This window comes from Equus asinus, chromosome 29 (genome assembly GCF_041296235.1).
Source record: "Equus asinus isolate D_3611 breed Donkey chromosome 29, EquAss-T2T_v2, whole genome shotgun sequence".
In the NCBI taxonomy this organism is placed as follows: Eukaryota; Metazoa; Chordata; class Mammalia; order Perissodactyla; family Equidae; genus Equus; species Equus asinus.
This window is the reverse complement of record NC_091818.1, coordinates 32663246-32676734: the sequence shown is the minus strand read 5'-3', so window position 1 is coordinate 32676734 and position 13489 is coordinate 32663246. Positions and strand designations below refer to the sequence as shown.

Sequence of the window (13489 nt, the reverse complement as noted above, 5' to 3'; positions counted from 1 at the left end):
GCTCCAGCGGGGCGGAGAGAGACGCACTAAAGCTATTCGCCCACTGCTCGAGGGGGAAGGCGGGACCTTCACGCTGATTGGCGGTGACGCGAGAGGCCGCGGCGGACGGCCCGCACGCAGGGGCGGGCGGGAACGTGAAGTCTCCGCGGTGCCTGATGGGGCTGTTCCGAAGCCGGGAGCTGGTGCTGCTGGGCACCCGCTCGCTCCGGCTGCCGCCGTCTCTGCCGCCTCATGGCGGCCATCGGAGTTCACCTAGGCTGCACCTCAGCCTGCGTGGCCGTCTATAAGGTGAGGGAGTGGGGGCTGGCTACGGGCCTAATGTCGGCCACCCGTTCTCTGGGGGCGGCGCCCAGTCCTTTGGTCACCTACGGGGTTGTGGACGCGTGTGGCGGACCTAGGGACGTCGCGCGGAGAGGCGTCACTGCGGGGAATTTTCGAGGCGCAGGGCCTGGCGGACCTGGCCTCATACCCCGCAGCTCCTCCGGAAAGCCTACTGCGCTTTGGCGGAAAGTGGGGACGACGCAAGTGCGCGGCGCCCGGGGGCTGCAGGGCCGCAGGAGGCCGGGAGGGTCTGCGGGACGCCGTGGCCGCAGGAAGCCGGCGGGGTCTGAGGGACGAGGTGGCCGCAGGAGGCCAGGGGGGTCTGGGGGACGCCGTGGCCGCGGAAGGCCGGGAGGGTCTGGGGGACGCGGTGGCCGCGGGAGGCCGGGAGGGTCTGGGGGACGCGGTGGCCGCGGGAGGCCGGGAGGGTCTGGGGGACGCGGTGGCCGCGGGAGGCCGGGAGGGTCTGGGGGACGCGGTGGCCGCGGGAGGCCGGGAGGGTCTGGGGGACGCCGTGGCCGCGGGAGGCCGGGAGGGTCTGAGGGACGCGGTGGCCGCTGGAGGCCGGGAGGGTCTGGGGGACGCCGTGGCCGCGGGAGGCCGGGAGGGTCTGGGCGACGCGGTGGCCGCGGGAGGCCGGGAGGGTCTGGGGGACGGCAGGGCCGCGGGAGGCCGGGAGGGTCTGGGGGACGCGGTGGCCGCGGGAGGCCGGGAGGGTCTGGGGGACGCCGTGGCCGCAGGAGGCCGGGAGGTTTCTGGACGTTTGGCAGGAATGGGCGGGCCGCCGCGCTCTGGAACTGTAGCTGTTGGTCCTGTGAAGCGGGTGAAGCGAGTTGATGGTACGTGCTCCACTGACTTGGCCTTTGTGGAGGTGAGAGAGCTTCACTAGGAGTTGGAACAGTAATAATGAACTTCTGATACTAGTCTCGCGTTTAAATGTCGCGTGATTTCTAAGGAACAGCCGAAGGGATTAGTGCTCCATCATATGTAGAAAAGGGAAGAAATACGTGTTTGTATAAGGTAAGGAGGAGAAGTAGGGTGATGTAATGAGATGTTGTTATATATAGAAAGGTGGTTGGTTATTCTGTTTGTTCCAGTTATTGGCTATACAGAGCAGACTGAAAAAATGAGGCAGATGTTCCTTAAATGTTGGCCTTATATAAACTCTAGGAAATAAATAATGGCCGTTAAATCTACAAATTTAAAGTATTGATATAGTGATTTTTCTTTCTGCATATATGGCACTGGCCTACACATGTCTGAATATGTCTAATGAAACCATATATTTCATTTCTGAAGAACTAATGTAGTGTATTTTTCTCCAGGATGGCCGGGCTGATGTGGTTGCAAATGATGCAGGTGACCGAGTTACCCCAGCTGTTGTTGCTTACTCAGAAAATGAAGAGGTACTACTGTTCCTCTTACTTTTGTTCTTTGAAAAAGTAAAAATTAGATGCATTGTAACATCTTGCTCTTTTTCAGGTTGTTGGATTGGCAGCAAAGCAAAGTAGAATAAGAAATATTTCAAATACAGTAATGAAAGTAAAGCAGATCCTTGGCAGAAGGTATGGAATAAAATAATGCTTTTACATATGGTAATAAAATGTGTTTATACGTTCTAAGCATAATGTGAAATGAGACTAGAAACTCCAGTTTGTTTTTTCATCGTTTTTATGACGGAGTCGTTTCAGAGAGTACCCAGTAGGCTGTTTCTTGTGATGATTAGTGCTGAGTCTTCCAGGGGTGGGATTCACTCAGACACTTGTTTTTTGCTGACTGGTCTGTTAGTATTGATAAATGCCGATGTTCATTTAGTTTTTATAATTTGTGTCATTCACAGGTGGTAATTTGGAACTCTGCACATTTTTATATTAGTTTCTTAAATGAGAGAGCTTGAAAGATTTTGTGGGAATTTGAAGATTTCTTCGCACTGTTGTTGAGTTTTGCAAAATATATTGCAGTTGGTCATAATTTATGTAGAAGCTTATGTAGAAGCTATCGATTTTCTTCCTCAAGCCCTTTTGTGACACTTTCTGGGAACTACCTTTTCCAGTTGGCTTACAAATTTAATCATTAGAGAAACAGCTTAATTAACATCTTAAGAATCAGGTTAATCATTTGTTGTAACTTTAATTAAAAGATTAAAGAGTCTTACTTCCCCAGACTTCTGTCTCCTCAAATTATAGATTACCATAATAATTAGGGGTTTCCGTTTTCACTGGAGTAGTAATACTTGATAGAGTGTTTTTGTATTTTCAAAGTGCTTTTACATCTATTTATATAATCCTCTCAAATCCCTTAAGATTGGTAGGTCAGGTTTTATCCCTCCCTGTTTATAGATGAGAAAAACAAGACACATAGAAGTTGTGGTGTTCCTGAATTAGTGAGGGGGTGAACTAGATGGTACCCCAATTCAGGACCTCTCACCCTCAGCCCCAGGTTCTTTCCTTTCTGCTTTGTTAGTTGAGAATTTAAGTAGGAATTCCTTGGTGTTGATTTTAGGATTTGGAGATTATAGATTAAATTGAATATTTATTTCTTTTATACGTACAGATATTTTTATTGTCCCTTACCTGTGTTTAGTTAAACTGAACTTATCTATTTTTTTCCTTAGGATATCTATGCATTAAGCCACAAACTGTAGTATTTTGGAAAGAATTCAGACTTTTGTGATGTTAAATGTACTCCCATATCCATTTACCTGTTGACAGAATTTAGTATTGAGCATATTGGAAATAAATCAGTTGGTGTCAAATTTTCAAATTATAAACTGAAAAAAAACAGGGAATTGTAGATAGTTTTGGAAGCTAGATTCACTGTAAGCAGCCAACAATATATATTTTTCAATTACATTTTTTATTTTGAGATCATTGTAGATTTACATACTGTTGTAAGAAATAATACAGAGAGATCCAGCGTATTACTGAATTTACCACTTTCTCCAAATGGTAACATCTTGCAAAACTATAGTACAGTATCACCGCCAGGTTACTGACATTGATACAATCAAGATACAGGATGCTTCCATACATCTATCCCCTGCTTGCTGTTTTAGGGCAGATGGTTGGAGTAATGATGTGGTTGTCTTCTGCCATACTATGCGGAAAGCTTTGTATTAGCAGGAAAACTTAAGCTCTCTTTTCTGGCCCTGAAAGTTGCCTTTTGACAAAGGAATGCACTGGTGACAGTCAGATGCTAATATATAGCCACAGCATGCTACTTGGGCCAAGGTTATTAAAGGATGAGCACCCTTCAGATGTCCTGCTACACCATGGTCCTGCATGCACTTCTCCAGAATGAGCTGCTTCATGGTCCAGGTATTTCCCTCCTCAGTCTATCTTCTTAGTAGACAGTGGTGATTTTTACAGATCCACAGTTGTACCAGGTCTCAGCCTTGGAAGCATTCTGCCCTTTGTGGAGGAGCCAGTCCCCGTGTTATCAGTCAGTAAGGCTCTTTTAGCCCCTGGTCCGGTACCCATCTTGGGTCAACTCGCAAAGTTGGGCTTTCTCAGTCTTGGCATCCTACCTGTTTGCCACCTACTTACAGGTAGCACCACTTAACTTGCTGCCACAATTATCCTTCCACCCTGCCTGTAACTCTCATTCCCCTGTGGCCTTCCAGCCAGAAATTCGGTCCTTGGCCCTGGCTTCTCAGCAATTAGCCCTGAGAGGGAAGAATCGACTGGCTCCTGGAAATACACTGAGCACACAGAGCTTCCCCACACCTTCAGATTTGCACCTTGCTGCCCAGGAGCTTCCTTCAGCTAGCCTTCCTTCCCAGTCCACTATGGCCAGTTCCAATAGCAGTGCGGGCATCCGGTGGTCCAGACAGGAGACACGAACTCTTCTCTCCATACTAGGCGAGGCGGAGTATATTCAGCGCCTCCAAACTGTGCATCATAATGCAGATGTCTATCAGGCTGTGTCTAAGCGAATGCAGCAGGAAGGCTTCCGCCGCACCGAACGTCAGTGCCGCTCCAAGTTTAAAGTTCTGAAGGCATTGTATTTAAAGGCATATGTTGCCCATGCCACAAGTATGAGTGATCCACCACACTGTCCATTTTATGATACATTGGATCAGCTTCTCCGAAATCAGATAGTGACTGACCCAGACAACTTAATGGAGGATGCTGCTTGGGCCAAGCACTGTGATCAGAACTTAGTGACCTCTGACACCCCAGGGGAAGAGGGAACCAGCATTCTGAGAGCAAAAAGGACTCAGGCAGCAGATCATCAGCCTATCTTGAAAACAGTTAAAGATTCAGATGAGGATTGTCAGCTGAGAATCAGTGACCAGATGCGAGAAACCAGTGACGTTGAGGACTCCTGGGATGAATCCTCGGGTGCAGGTAACTCCCAAGCATGTGAAGGATTGGGGTCCCCGAGTCTCTTGATTCTAAACAGCAGTGTACGTTTGGTGTTCTCTTCAGCATTGTCCCTGTTTCTGCCCCCTGCCCTCTTTTATTCCTTTTTTAACCTAATGATAAGATAAAGGGCTGCAGCTTTTTAAAAGCTGTGACCCTATGTATGTAAGATATTAGAACTTTTTTTTTTTTAAAGATTGGCACTTGAGCTAACGTTTGTTGCCAGTCCTTTTTTTCCCCCTGGTTTTTCTCCCAAAATCCCTCCAGTAGATAGTTGTGTATTTTTTTAGTTGTGGGTCCTACTAGTTGTGGCATGTGGGACGCCGCCTCAACGTGGCCTGACGAGTGGTGCCATGTCCGCACCAAGGATCCGAACCAGCGAAACCTGGGCTGCCAAAGCAGAGTGCGCCAAGTTGACCCTTCAGCCACGGGGCCGGCCCCTAGAACTTTTTAAACGTAGAGGTAGTACTCTTTAGAATCAAACTAGTTTTGGCATTATTTATAATGGGTACTTAGGAATTTGTGGATATAGAGTGGGTTGGATAGCTACATAGAAAGGGATTCAGGAAAGCAAGGAGGAGGTTTTAGCAGTAAGATTGCAATGGGCCAAAATGTCCAGACTAAGGAAATGAATTCCACCCAGTCCCTTGTGTAAAGAGGCCTTTCTAGGAACTACCATAGTTTTGTAATTGTCTTTCAACTCTGCTGCTGGCTGCAAGCATTCCCTTAGCAGGAATGTCCTCTTTGCAACCTTGTTGCTTTGTTTTTCAGGGTGCTCTCAAGGGACTCCCAGCTACAGCAGCTCCCACCACCTTTTCAGAGGTGCAGTTACTCCCTGTCAGAGCAGCCCCATGACCAGACTGGGTGTGTCCGGTGAGCCCAGTCCCTGCACCAGCACCAGCCGAAACACTCCTGGGGTGGCCTTCACACAGCGACCTCCAGTCTCCTCCTCCAGAGTTCCTTTTGTTTCTGGTGAGGACAGGCCTTTGACCAGTGAGCCCCCTCCAAGGTGGGCAAGGCGAAGAAGGCGGTCAGTGGCCAGGACTATTGCAGCTGAGTTGGCAGAAAACAGGAGATTGGCACGAGAACTTTCCAAGCGTGAGGAAGAAAAATTGGACAGGCTGATTGCTATTGGTGAGGAGGCCAGTGCTCAGCAAGATACGGCCAACGAGCTCCGCAGGGATGCCGTGATCGCAGTCAGACGCTTGGCGACAGCAGTGGAAGAGGCCACCGGTGCTTTTCAGCTAGGGCTTGAAAAATTGCTTCAGAGGTTAATTTCGAATACCAAAAGTTAGAAACTGATTACAAAAGGGTGTGTTTCCTAAACTGATAGAAGCCCAGTTCCAACATCTTTCTTCTGGTACCCTGGCTTCTTTTCCATCTCCTCAGGAAAAAAAGAATGGACTAACCATTAATATGCAGAGTGGTAGGAATATATATGCTAGTTCCTTTTCCCGAGCTTCTCCACTGATTGAAAGACCTTTCAGATATGTAAGAGGTTGCCTGAAAGAAAATAGGTGGAGCCAAGTCCAGACAGCTAGTTAGCTGTGGCTTTGTCAGTAATGTGAGGCAATTTAGTTTACCTCTCTACACCAGTTTCCTCATCTGTCAAATGGGGGCTAGATAGTAACTCCTGACCTGCCTACCTCACAGGGTTGTTGTGAGGATGAAGTGACTAGTAGATGTGAAAGAGTTTAAAAGTTTAAAAGCACTATACACACGTAAGTTATTAATCATATGACCTTGGCCAAGGTGAGGCTAGGGTGAGGCACTTTAGTTGACAAGATATAGAATTACGGTTGTATACATGACCTCATTGCTTGAATCTTTACTAGCTTACCTTGACTACTTCCTGGACTTTAAGATCTTCATTTTTTAAATCCCTCTATAGCTTATTAGACTAATAGAGACACAACGTGTATTTGTACCTTTATCTCGTACTTTCACTGCTCTGTCTATGACATACCTACTAGTAAGCACTCATTAGTCAAACCGTCTTTCCATTCTACTAGTTCTTAGTCTCTTATCACTATAACAATATCGTTCAGAACTGACAGGGAGCCACAATCATGTGTTATGGTTCATATTGGTAATCTTTGATTTAATGAGATATTGGCTGTTTATAAAATATTAAATGTAAGTAAATTCTTTGCATTCCGTATTATTTGAGTCCCTTTATATGCATAATTATATATCTTGAAGTTTGGGTTGCATTTGAACGTTGTGGAAACAATTTGGATTCTATCAGTTTCCCAAATGCTTTTAGCTCATTTCGTTCTTTTCTGTTAGACTTTTTTCTGTCTAGTATGTTACAGAAGGCAAGCCCTGGAAAACTTTCCTGCTAGGAAACTTTCCAAAGTCACTTTTTGTCACATGGTGTACCTTGTTATTGGCACATAGTGGAAGAGAACAGCTTTGGGAACAACTGAGAGTGGTGTGGATAAAGACTGCCTGCAACAGATGACTCCTATTGGGCATAAGCCCTCAACAAATACTGCCCTTTGGCCCCCAAAACACCCATACTTCCTTTGGGAGATGAAGGTGTTGAGCCATATTTCCAATTTACTGTAGAAGGGAAGCCATTACTGGCCATCATTAAACTAACTTAAGGATTTTAGGGTTTATTCAGTACTTTCAGGAAATATAAATAGGAACCTTTGAATTTAAAAAGATTTCTTTCAATCTAGAGGCTGAAAAAGAAAAGAATTAAGTGTGGGCATGTTGGGAGAAGTTCTGTTTATATTTTGCAGGCTTGGGTGCTTACCAAAATGCTGGAAATACGAATAGGTAGAGAAATAGTCAAAACAACAGTGGGAACACGGAAGCGTGAACAGCTGGCAAGCAAGCAAGCTACTCCTGATGAATGGGTGATGGATGTAGATGGCAGCTGGTGTGGCAGATACACTGGAATCTGGTTAGAACTTCTGGGTTCTAATCTTGTCACAGTTTTGTTACATTAAGCAAATCACTTACCCTTTTTGTGTGTCAATTCCTTTATCTCTAAAGTGAGAGATTTGCGGTAGGTGACTTTTATTACGCTCCAGTTCTAAAAAAATTATGTGATGTAGCATAACAAAAAAAAGCAAAATGAAACTTAAATTGTAATATTTTCAGTCATAGTAGCATATTAATGTATGTTTGAAATTCTGGTAACAATTGTATTTTAAGGAAATATTCTATGGATTGATATTTATTAATATACTTATGGACTTCTGTCAGCACCACACCAGACATAGATTCCTTGCTTTAAAGGAGCACATACTAAGGCTTGAAATGGAGATTTTAAGCCTTTCTCAAGGCTTAAATGCATTTTCTCAAGTTGTTTTAGGTCATTATATGGAGGGATATGTGTTAGTCATAACCAGATAGCGCTAATGTAGATAGGTGGGCTTTCTGGAAGAACAGGGAAGTACTTGAAGGAGAGATAGGCCTGTACTATATTAATCTATTAATGGTAGCCAAGTACCTAGGCAGGGATTTATTTAAGATAAGAGAAGTGCTAAAGAAGAGAAGTGGAGTTAAACTTTGGAGATAGCATTGTGAAGATCCAGTGGGTGAAGTAACCTTAATGTGGGAATAAAACTAAAGGGAAAGGTTTTAAAGAAATAAATAGAAAAATAGGCAAAATATTGTAATAAGAGGAGGCTGTATGAAAGACAAGCCCAGAAGTCCTGCCTGAAGTCTAGGCCCAGCCATTCCTGCCTGTCCATCCTCAGGCAGGTCATTTCAGCATTCTGTAACTCAGGTTCCTCACCTATAAAGTGGGAAACTAGTAACTATGCTACCTACCTCACAGGACTGTTGTGAGTGTCAAATAAACAGATGCTTGTAAAAATGCTTTCAGACGTGGAAGGCACCATAATGTGACAGAAGTGGGGAGAAGACCCTGTGGCACATGAGTGCTGGTGTATGCCAGGTCCGAGGGCCTGCTGACTGTGCAAGAGACATTTAAAGAGGGAGGAGGAGGAGTAGAAAATGGCATTGCTAGTAAAGGTTGTGGTACAATGGTAGGATTAACGCTCAGCCTCCTGAAGACTGGGACATAAATGAGGTGTTCTGTATACCTACGTGCCACCACCCTTTCTTTTCCTGTTAAGTAATTTAATCCTGGTGTGGACAAATAAAGTTTTTACTTGTATGTAGTTGTGGGTCAGTCCGCTACTTTCTGGCGATATCCGGGATCATTTGTCGTCACCTCCATTCTCTGTTTTCTCCTTTTCTGCTAGCTAATCTTAGGGTCTTTCCTGTAGATGGCCCCAAGAGCTATGTGTGCTTTCTGTCCTCATCTCAGAGAGGCCCTCTGCATGGCAGTTGAGAAATAATTTTCCATTTCTAAGAGTTCTGTAAATTCCATAAGATACAATATTGGTGCAAAAAAAATTACTATGGGCACACTTAATCTTTTTTTCTTACTTATAAAATGTCCAGAATGTAGTCTAAATACTGCGTTTAGGAAAAGGGAGGAAGGGGGCATTTATTGGAAAGAATACTAAACTTTGTTTAAAAGAAGCATATTCCAGTCAGTTCTGCCATTAATTAGCCATGTGACTTTGGGCAAGCTACTTACCTATTTCCTTTCTATCAATTTGTAGGTGATAGAGAAGGAAGTGTGAGGAATCTGCAAGTATTCCAGACAGAGTTCTAAGCCCAATTAGTCCATCTTAAACCCCTTTTGTCTTCTTACTTATACAGTTTAGGGTTCTCAGATGTTCAGTAACCCTTCAGCAATTAGCCACTATTAATTTTCATCTCTTACTAAACATTTAAGACTGGTCTCTGAACAGAATAGCCACAGCCCCTTGGAAGAAGAGTTTAGCAAAGGCCTACTTCATCTTAATTTCTAGGTGAAATTAAGCCAAGGATGAAAGACTTTTATCCCTGCTTAAGGGGCAAAAGAACTTTAGTTATTTCCCATCTTACTGCAGGGCAGTCTGGTAAAGTGTAAACAACGCTAGCCTGATAGAGAAGATCTGGGATCAGGTACTGATTCTGCCCCTCATTAACTTGTAAATCATTGACCCTCTGAACCTGTTACCTGTAAAATAATACCTGCCAAGCTAACCCCACTTAAGAATTGTGAAGGTCAAATAAGGTAATAGATGTGAAAACATTTTGTAATCTGCATAAGTTGGTATTACTACTTTGAACAACGTAACACCCATTGTTTTAATTTTTTTATTGCCATACACATTAGTCCTACTTTGTGCTGGACATTATAGACCTATCTACCTGTAGTACTCTGCACCTTTCCGAAGATAACATGCATACTGCTCAGTCTTTGGTTTTGTGTTGATTCATGTTCAGAAGCCAAGTAACAAAGATGGTGTTAGGTATTATTTGCCCTGACTTTGCGATCTTATCTCCTTTTGTCCTTTTCATATCAGTGGTTGGGTTTTCAGGATCACGGATGTGAGAGTATATGAGAGAAAATCATTGCTATTAGGAGAAATCACCCTCAAGTGTGTAGCATCTGTTAATAGCAAGATCAGAAGTAAAAGCTATTCATTTTCAAATGTGGAGATTAATACTTTAATAGAATTACCGTAACTATTGTAAATACTGCATCCATTTAATCCTATTGTCTGTAATACTTCAAGATCTCTTAATATTAAGCCACTTAATGATTTGGTTTATATTTTTATATTTGTTCAGTGGTATTGAAAAATATAGTCTTCTTTAACCTTTATATATCAACAATACTGATTTTAATACTTAACTGTCTCTGTCTTTATGGACAGCTCTGATGATCCGCAGGCTCAGAAATACATCATGGAAAGTAAATGTTTAGTGAGTATGATTCTATTATTATTTCTCTGTTACACAGAGTAATTTCCATGATCATAACCTATTATATTGACTTGAAATTTTATATTTTTATTAAAATTATTACTTACTTAACACAATTTCCTTTATAGGTCATTGAAAAAAATGGGAAATTACGATATGAAATAGATACTGGAGAAGAAACAAAATTTGTTAACCCAGAAGATGTTGCCAGACTGATATTTAGTAAAATGAAAGGTATTGAGCAAAAGAGAAGATCTTTTAGAATTTGACCTTAAAAAAAAGTTAGAGATATTTTTTTACCTTGGGAGAAGCAAGGTGATGAGCAGATGGGCAGTTTAGGAGACCTAAACATTAACTGGCATGTGACCTTGGTTAAATGGCTTACCCTCGCCAACTTCGGTTTTCCTAGAAGTAATGTAAGTGGATTGAGTCAGATTAGCATTTTCAAAACTTCTTAAGATGAAGTGAGGGGCCGGCCTAGTGGCATAGCAGTTAAGTTCATGTGTTCTGCTTCGGCAGCCTGGGGTTCACCAGCCCGGATCCCGGGTGCGGACATGGCACCGCTTGTCAAGCCATGCTGTGGTAGGGGTCCCACATATAAAGTAGAGGAAGATGGGCATGGATGTTAGCTCAGGGCCAGTCTTCCTCAGCAAAAAAGAGGTGGCTTGGTGACAGATGTTAGCTCAGGGCTAATCTTCCTCCAAAAAAAAAAAAACGTGGCCAAATAAGTTTGGTGAAGAGTGAATGTTGAATGTCTCTTTTCAAGGTTGACAGTGCTCTTTCAGCAGTTATTTAGGCAGATTAAGTAGTTCTGGTTTGTCACCATTTTGGATGAAGACTCGAAGTTAAGTGGCATGCTGTGGAACAGTTTGGGAAATTCTGGAGTAGGTTATTTATAAGGCTCCCTTCAGCTCTGGAATTGTGTTGTGAACTTGTGGGACGGGCGGCAGCCTTTTAATGTGTTGAACTAAGATTATGCCGTTTCGTCTTCACACTGACACGTTAGAAGCTCATCCTCGATGGAACCAGTCTAATTTGGGAGATGGTTGAAACTTTGAAGCCTAAGAGCTAGGCTCTTTGGAAAGTACCTAGTTCCACGTCCACAAACTAGCAAAACCACAAAAAGCACTGCGTGATTTAAGAGAGCAAGAGAAGAAAATCAGTGGGGTGGGGCAAGAATTAGAGAGTCTTTATAGTGAGAAGATCTTTGGCTCAAATTAATAAACCTCAGAAAGTATAACTTGACTTTTTGTGTCATCAGAATTTGTTTTTGTATTTTTTCATATACAGAAACAGCACATTCTGTCTTGGGCTCAGATGCAAATGATGTAGTTATTACTGTTCCCTTTGATTTTGGAGAAAAGCAAAAAAACGCTCTTGGGTAAGTATAATATGGGGTTTATCTTCTTTGCTTAGTTAAAGGAAATACAAATTTCATAATATCACTATATAGTAAAAGGTAAAATTGTATTTGAAAATAGCTTAGGCAATAAAATTGTATTTGTAAATACAAGTCTATATTTAAATATATAGATAGTATGGTAAAAAGTATGGTAACGATCATTAATATTTCCTATCTTTTACGAAATGCCAAGAGAACATGAAATTAGATGTACCGTAGTTGTTTTGATTGGAAGTGTTTTTAATTACAAAGTTAAGCTGATGTTTATGAATCACTTTACCTTAGTTTCATATAATTAAGGTTTATGTGGGAATTATATAAAAATAGGCAATTTTAGAAAGTATTTGAGATTATTTCTTCACCTTAGATCTTAACATCTGATCAAAAAGTTGGATTTAGTTTTTATAGGTCACTATGCAAATGTAGATGATGAGCCTGCAGATAAGAGTTCCATGTGGGACTTTGGGGAGCATCTAAGTTGCATCTAGAGCAGAGGATTACTTTATTTACTTGAACTTGTGGGATGTTAAAATCTGTGACGCTAAATTAAAGAAATTGGAAAATTCCAAAATGTATTTTTAATTTGTCGTAATCTCTTTCTAAAGTGAGTAAGCTTGGGCATTTTTAAGAGCTTTCTTTTCCTTATTCAGTAGAAATACATATTAATTTCTTTGTCAAGAAAATAAGCTCTGAACTTTATTATTTTAAGTAAAAAATGATCTACTCTTACAGTTACTTCCATTTCTTGTGTTCTGTTATCTTCTAAAGGTCATTATCCTTCATGTTTTACTTGTGAAATCTTATTTGCTACTGCATGAAATCTTTAGCAGAGCATTTCTAAAAATTTAGACTTGAACCTATTGTGATATTAAATTCATTGAAAGCAAATTGTCCACAGGGAAGCAGCTGGAGCTGCTGGGTTTAATGTTTTGAGGTTAATCCATGAACCATCTGCAGCTCTTCTGGCTTATGGAATTGGACAAGACTCCCCCACTGGAAAAAGGTAAAACCGTATTTGCAGCTTTAAGTTTTCCAGTGCAGAAAACATTTTAAATTATAGCAGTTCTGTCAATAGGGATTGTTACATAATACAGTCGCTCCAAGCCTTTCTGGATGAAAAGACAGCGACACTCTCCCCTAGAATTTTTCAAATAGATGAGAAAGATATCCTAGGAAGACAGAGAAGGGACATAACAGAAGGGAAGACTGAGCTTTCCTGCCCTTCTCTTATCATCCATGTTTTGTCCCTTTATTGGAGGAAGATTTGAAATTTATAAGCCCATCCAAGTTCCAACTCAGGCCAGGGCACTGTTAATTTTACTACCAATTCCAGTTGTTAAACATATTTAGAAATAGTACTTTTATATACATTTGTATTGGCAGGAGATGGGGGAAATCCAGCATGGGGATTTAAGATGTCTTTTGATAATGAAATAGGAAGACATACTCCAATTTAGTTGTCAAACTTTTCTTAACAGACCTGACACATGCAACGTTAGAGAGATGAATTCAGATGTGCTAGTTTTCCCTAATTGCTTCATCTGCTTCATATCTCACAGAGTAAAGAAAATAATATGTATAAATCACTAGGAAATTATTTTTAGATAAATGTAGC

General features: G+C 42.2%; 2 protein-coding genes across 4 annotated transcripts in view; both read left to right on the top strand.

The window, feature by feature from the left end:
- Window positions 1–147: 147 nt before the first annotated feature.
- The window catches only part of HSPA14 (heat shock protein family A (Hsp70) member 14), a 29807-nt gene continuing 16465 nt past the window's right edge, over window positions 148–13489 (top strand). Inside the window, exons 1-7 of the mRNA XM_014855921.3 lie at window positions 148–288; window positions 1647–1727; window positions 1804–1886; window positions 10424–10472; window positions 10601–10706; window positions 11763–11853; window positions 12773–12877. Of these exons, the coding sequence (XP_014711407.1) occupies window positions 232–288; window positions 1647–1727; window positions 1804–1886; window positions 10424–10472; window positions 10601–10706; window positions 11763–11853; window positions 12773–12877 (572 nt within the window). The 5' untranslated portion in view covers window positions 148–231. The remainder of the gene's footprint in view (window positions 289–1646; window positions 1728–1803; window positions 1887–10423; window positions 10473–10600; window positions 10707–11762; window positions 11854–12772; window positions 12878–13489) is intronic.
- On the top strand, window positions 1672–7585 carry MSANTD7 (Myb/SANT DNA binding domain containing 7). 3 transcript variants are annotated; one of them, XM_044761913.2, is made up of 4 exons: window positions 1672–1727; window positions 1804–1886; window positions 3944–4670; window positions 5457–7585. In XM_044761913.2, exons 3-4 carry the CDS (start codon window positions 4109–4111, stop codon window positions 5978–5980), a joined length of 1086 nt encoding a protein of 361 aa, XP_044617848.1. In that variant the 5' UTR covers window positions 1672–1727; window positions 1804–1886; window positions 3944–4108; the 3' UTR covers window positions 5981–7585. The 3 variants fall into 3 exon arrangements, with proteins under 3 accessions (XP_044617848.1, XP_070357278.1, XP_070357279.1); XM_070501177.1 differs by having other exon boundaries at window positions 3377–4670; XM_070501178.1 differs by having other exon boundaries at window positions 1673–1727; window positions 2162–4670.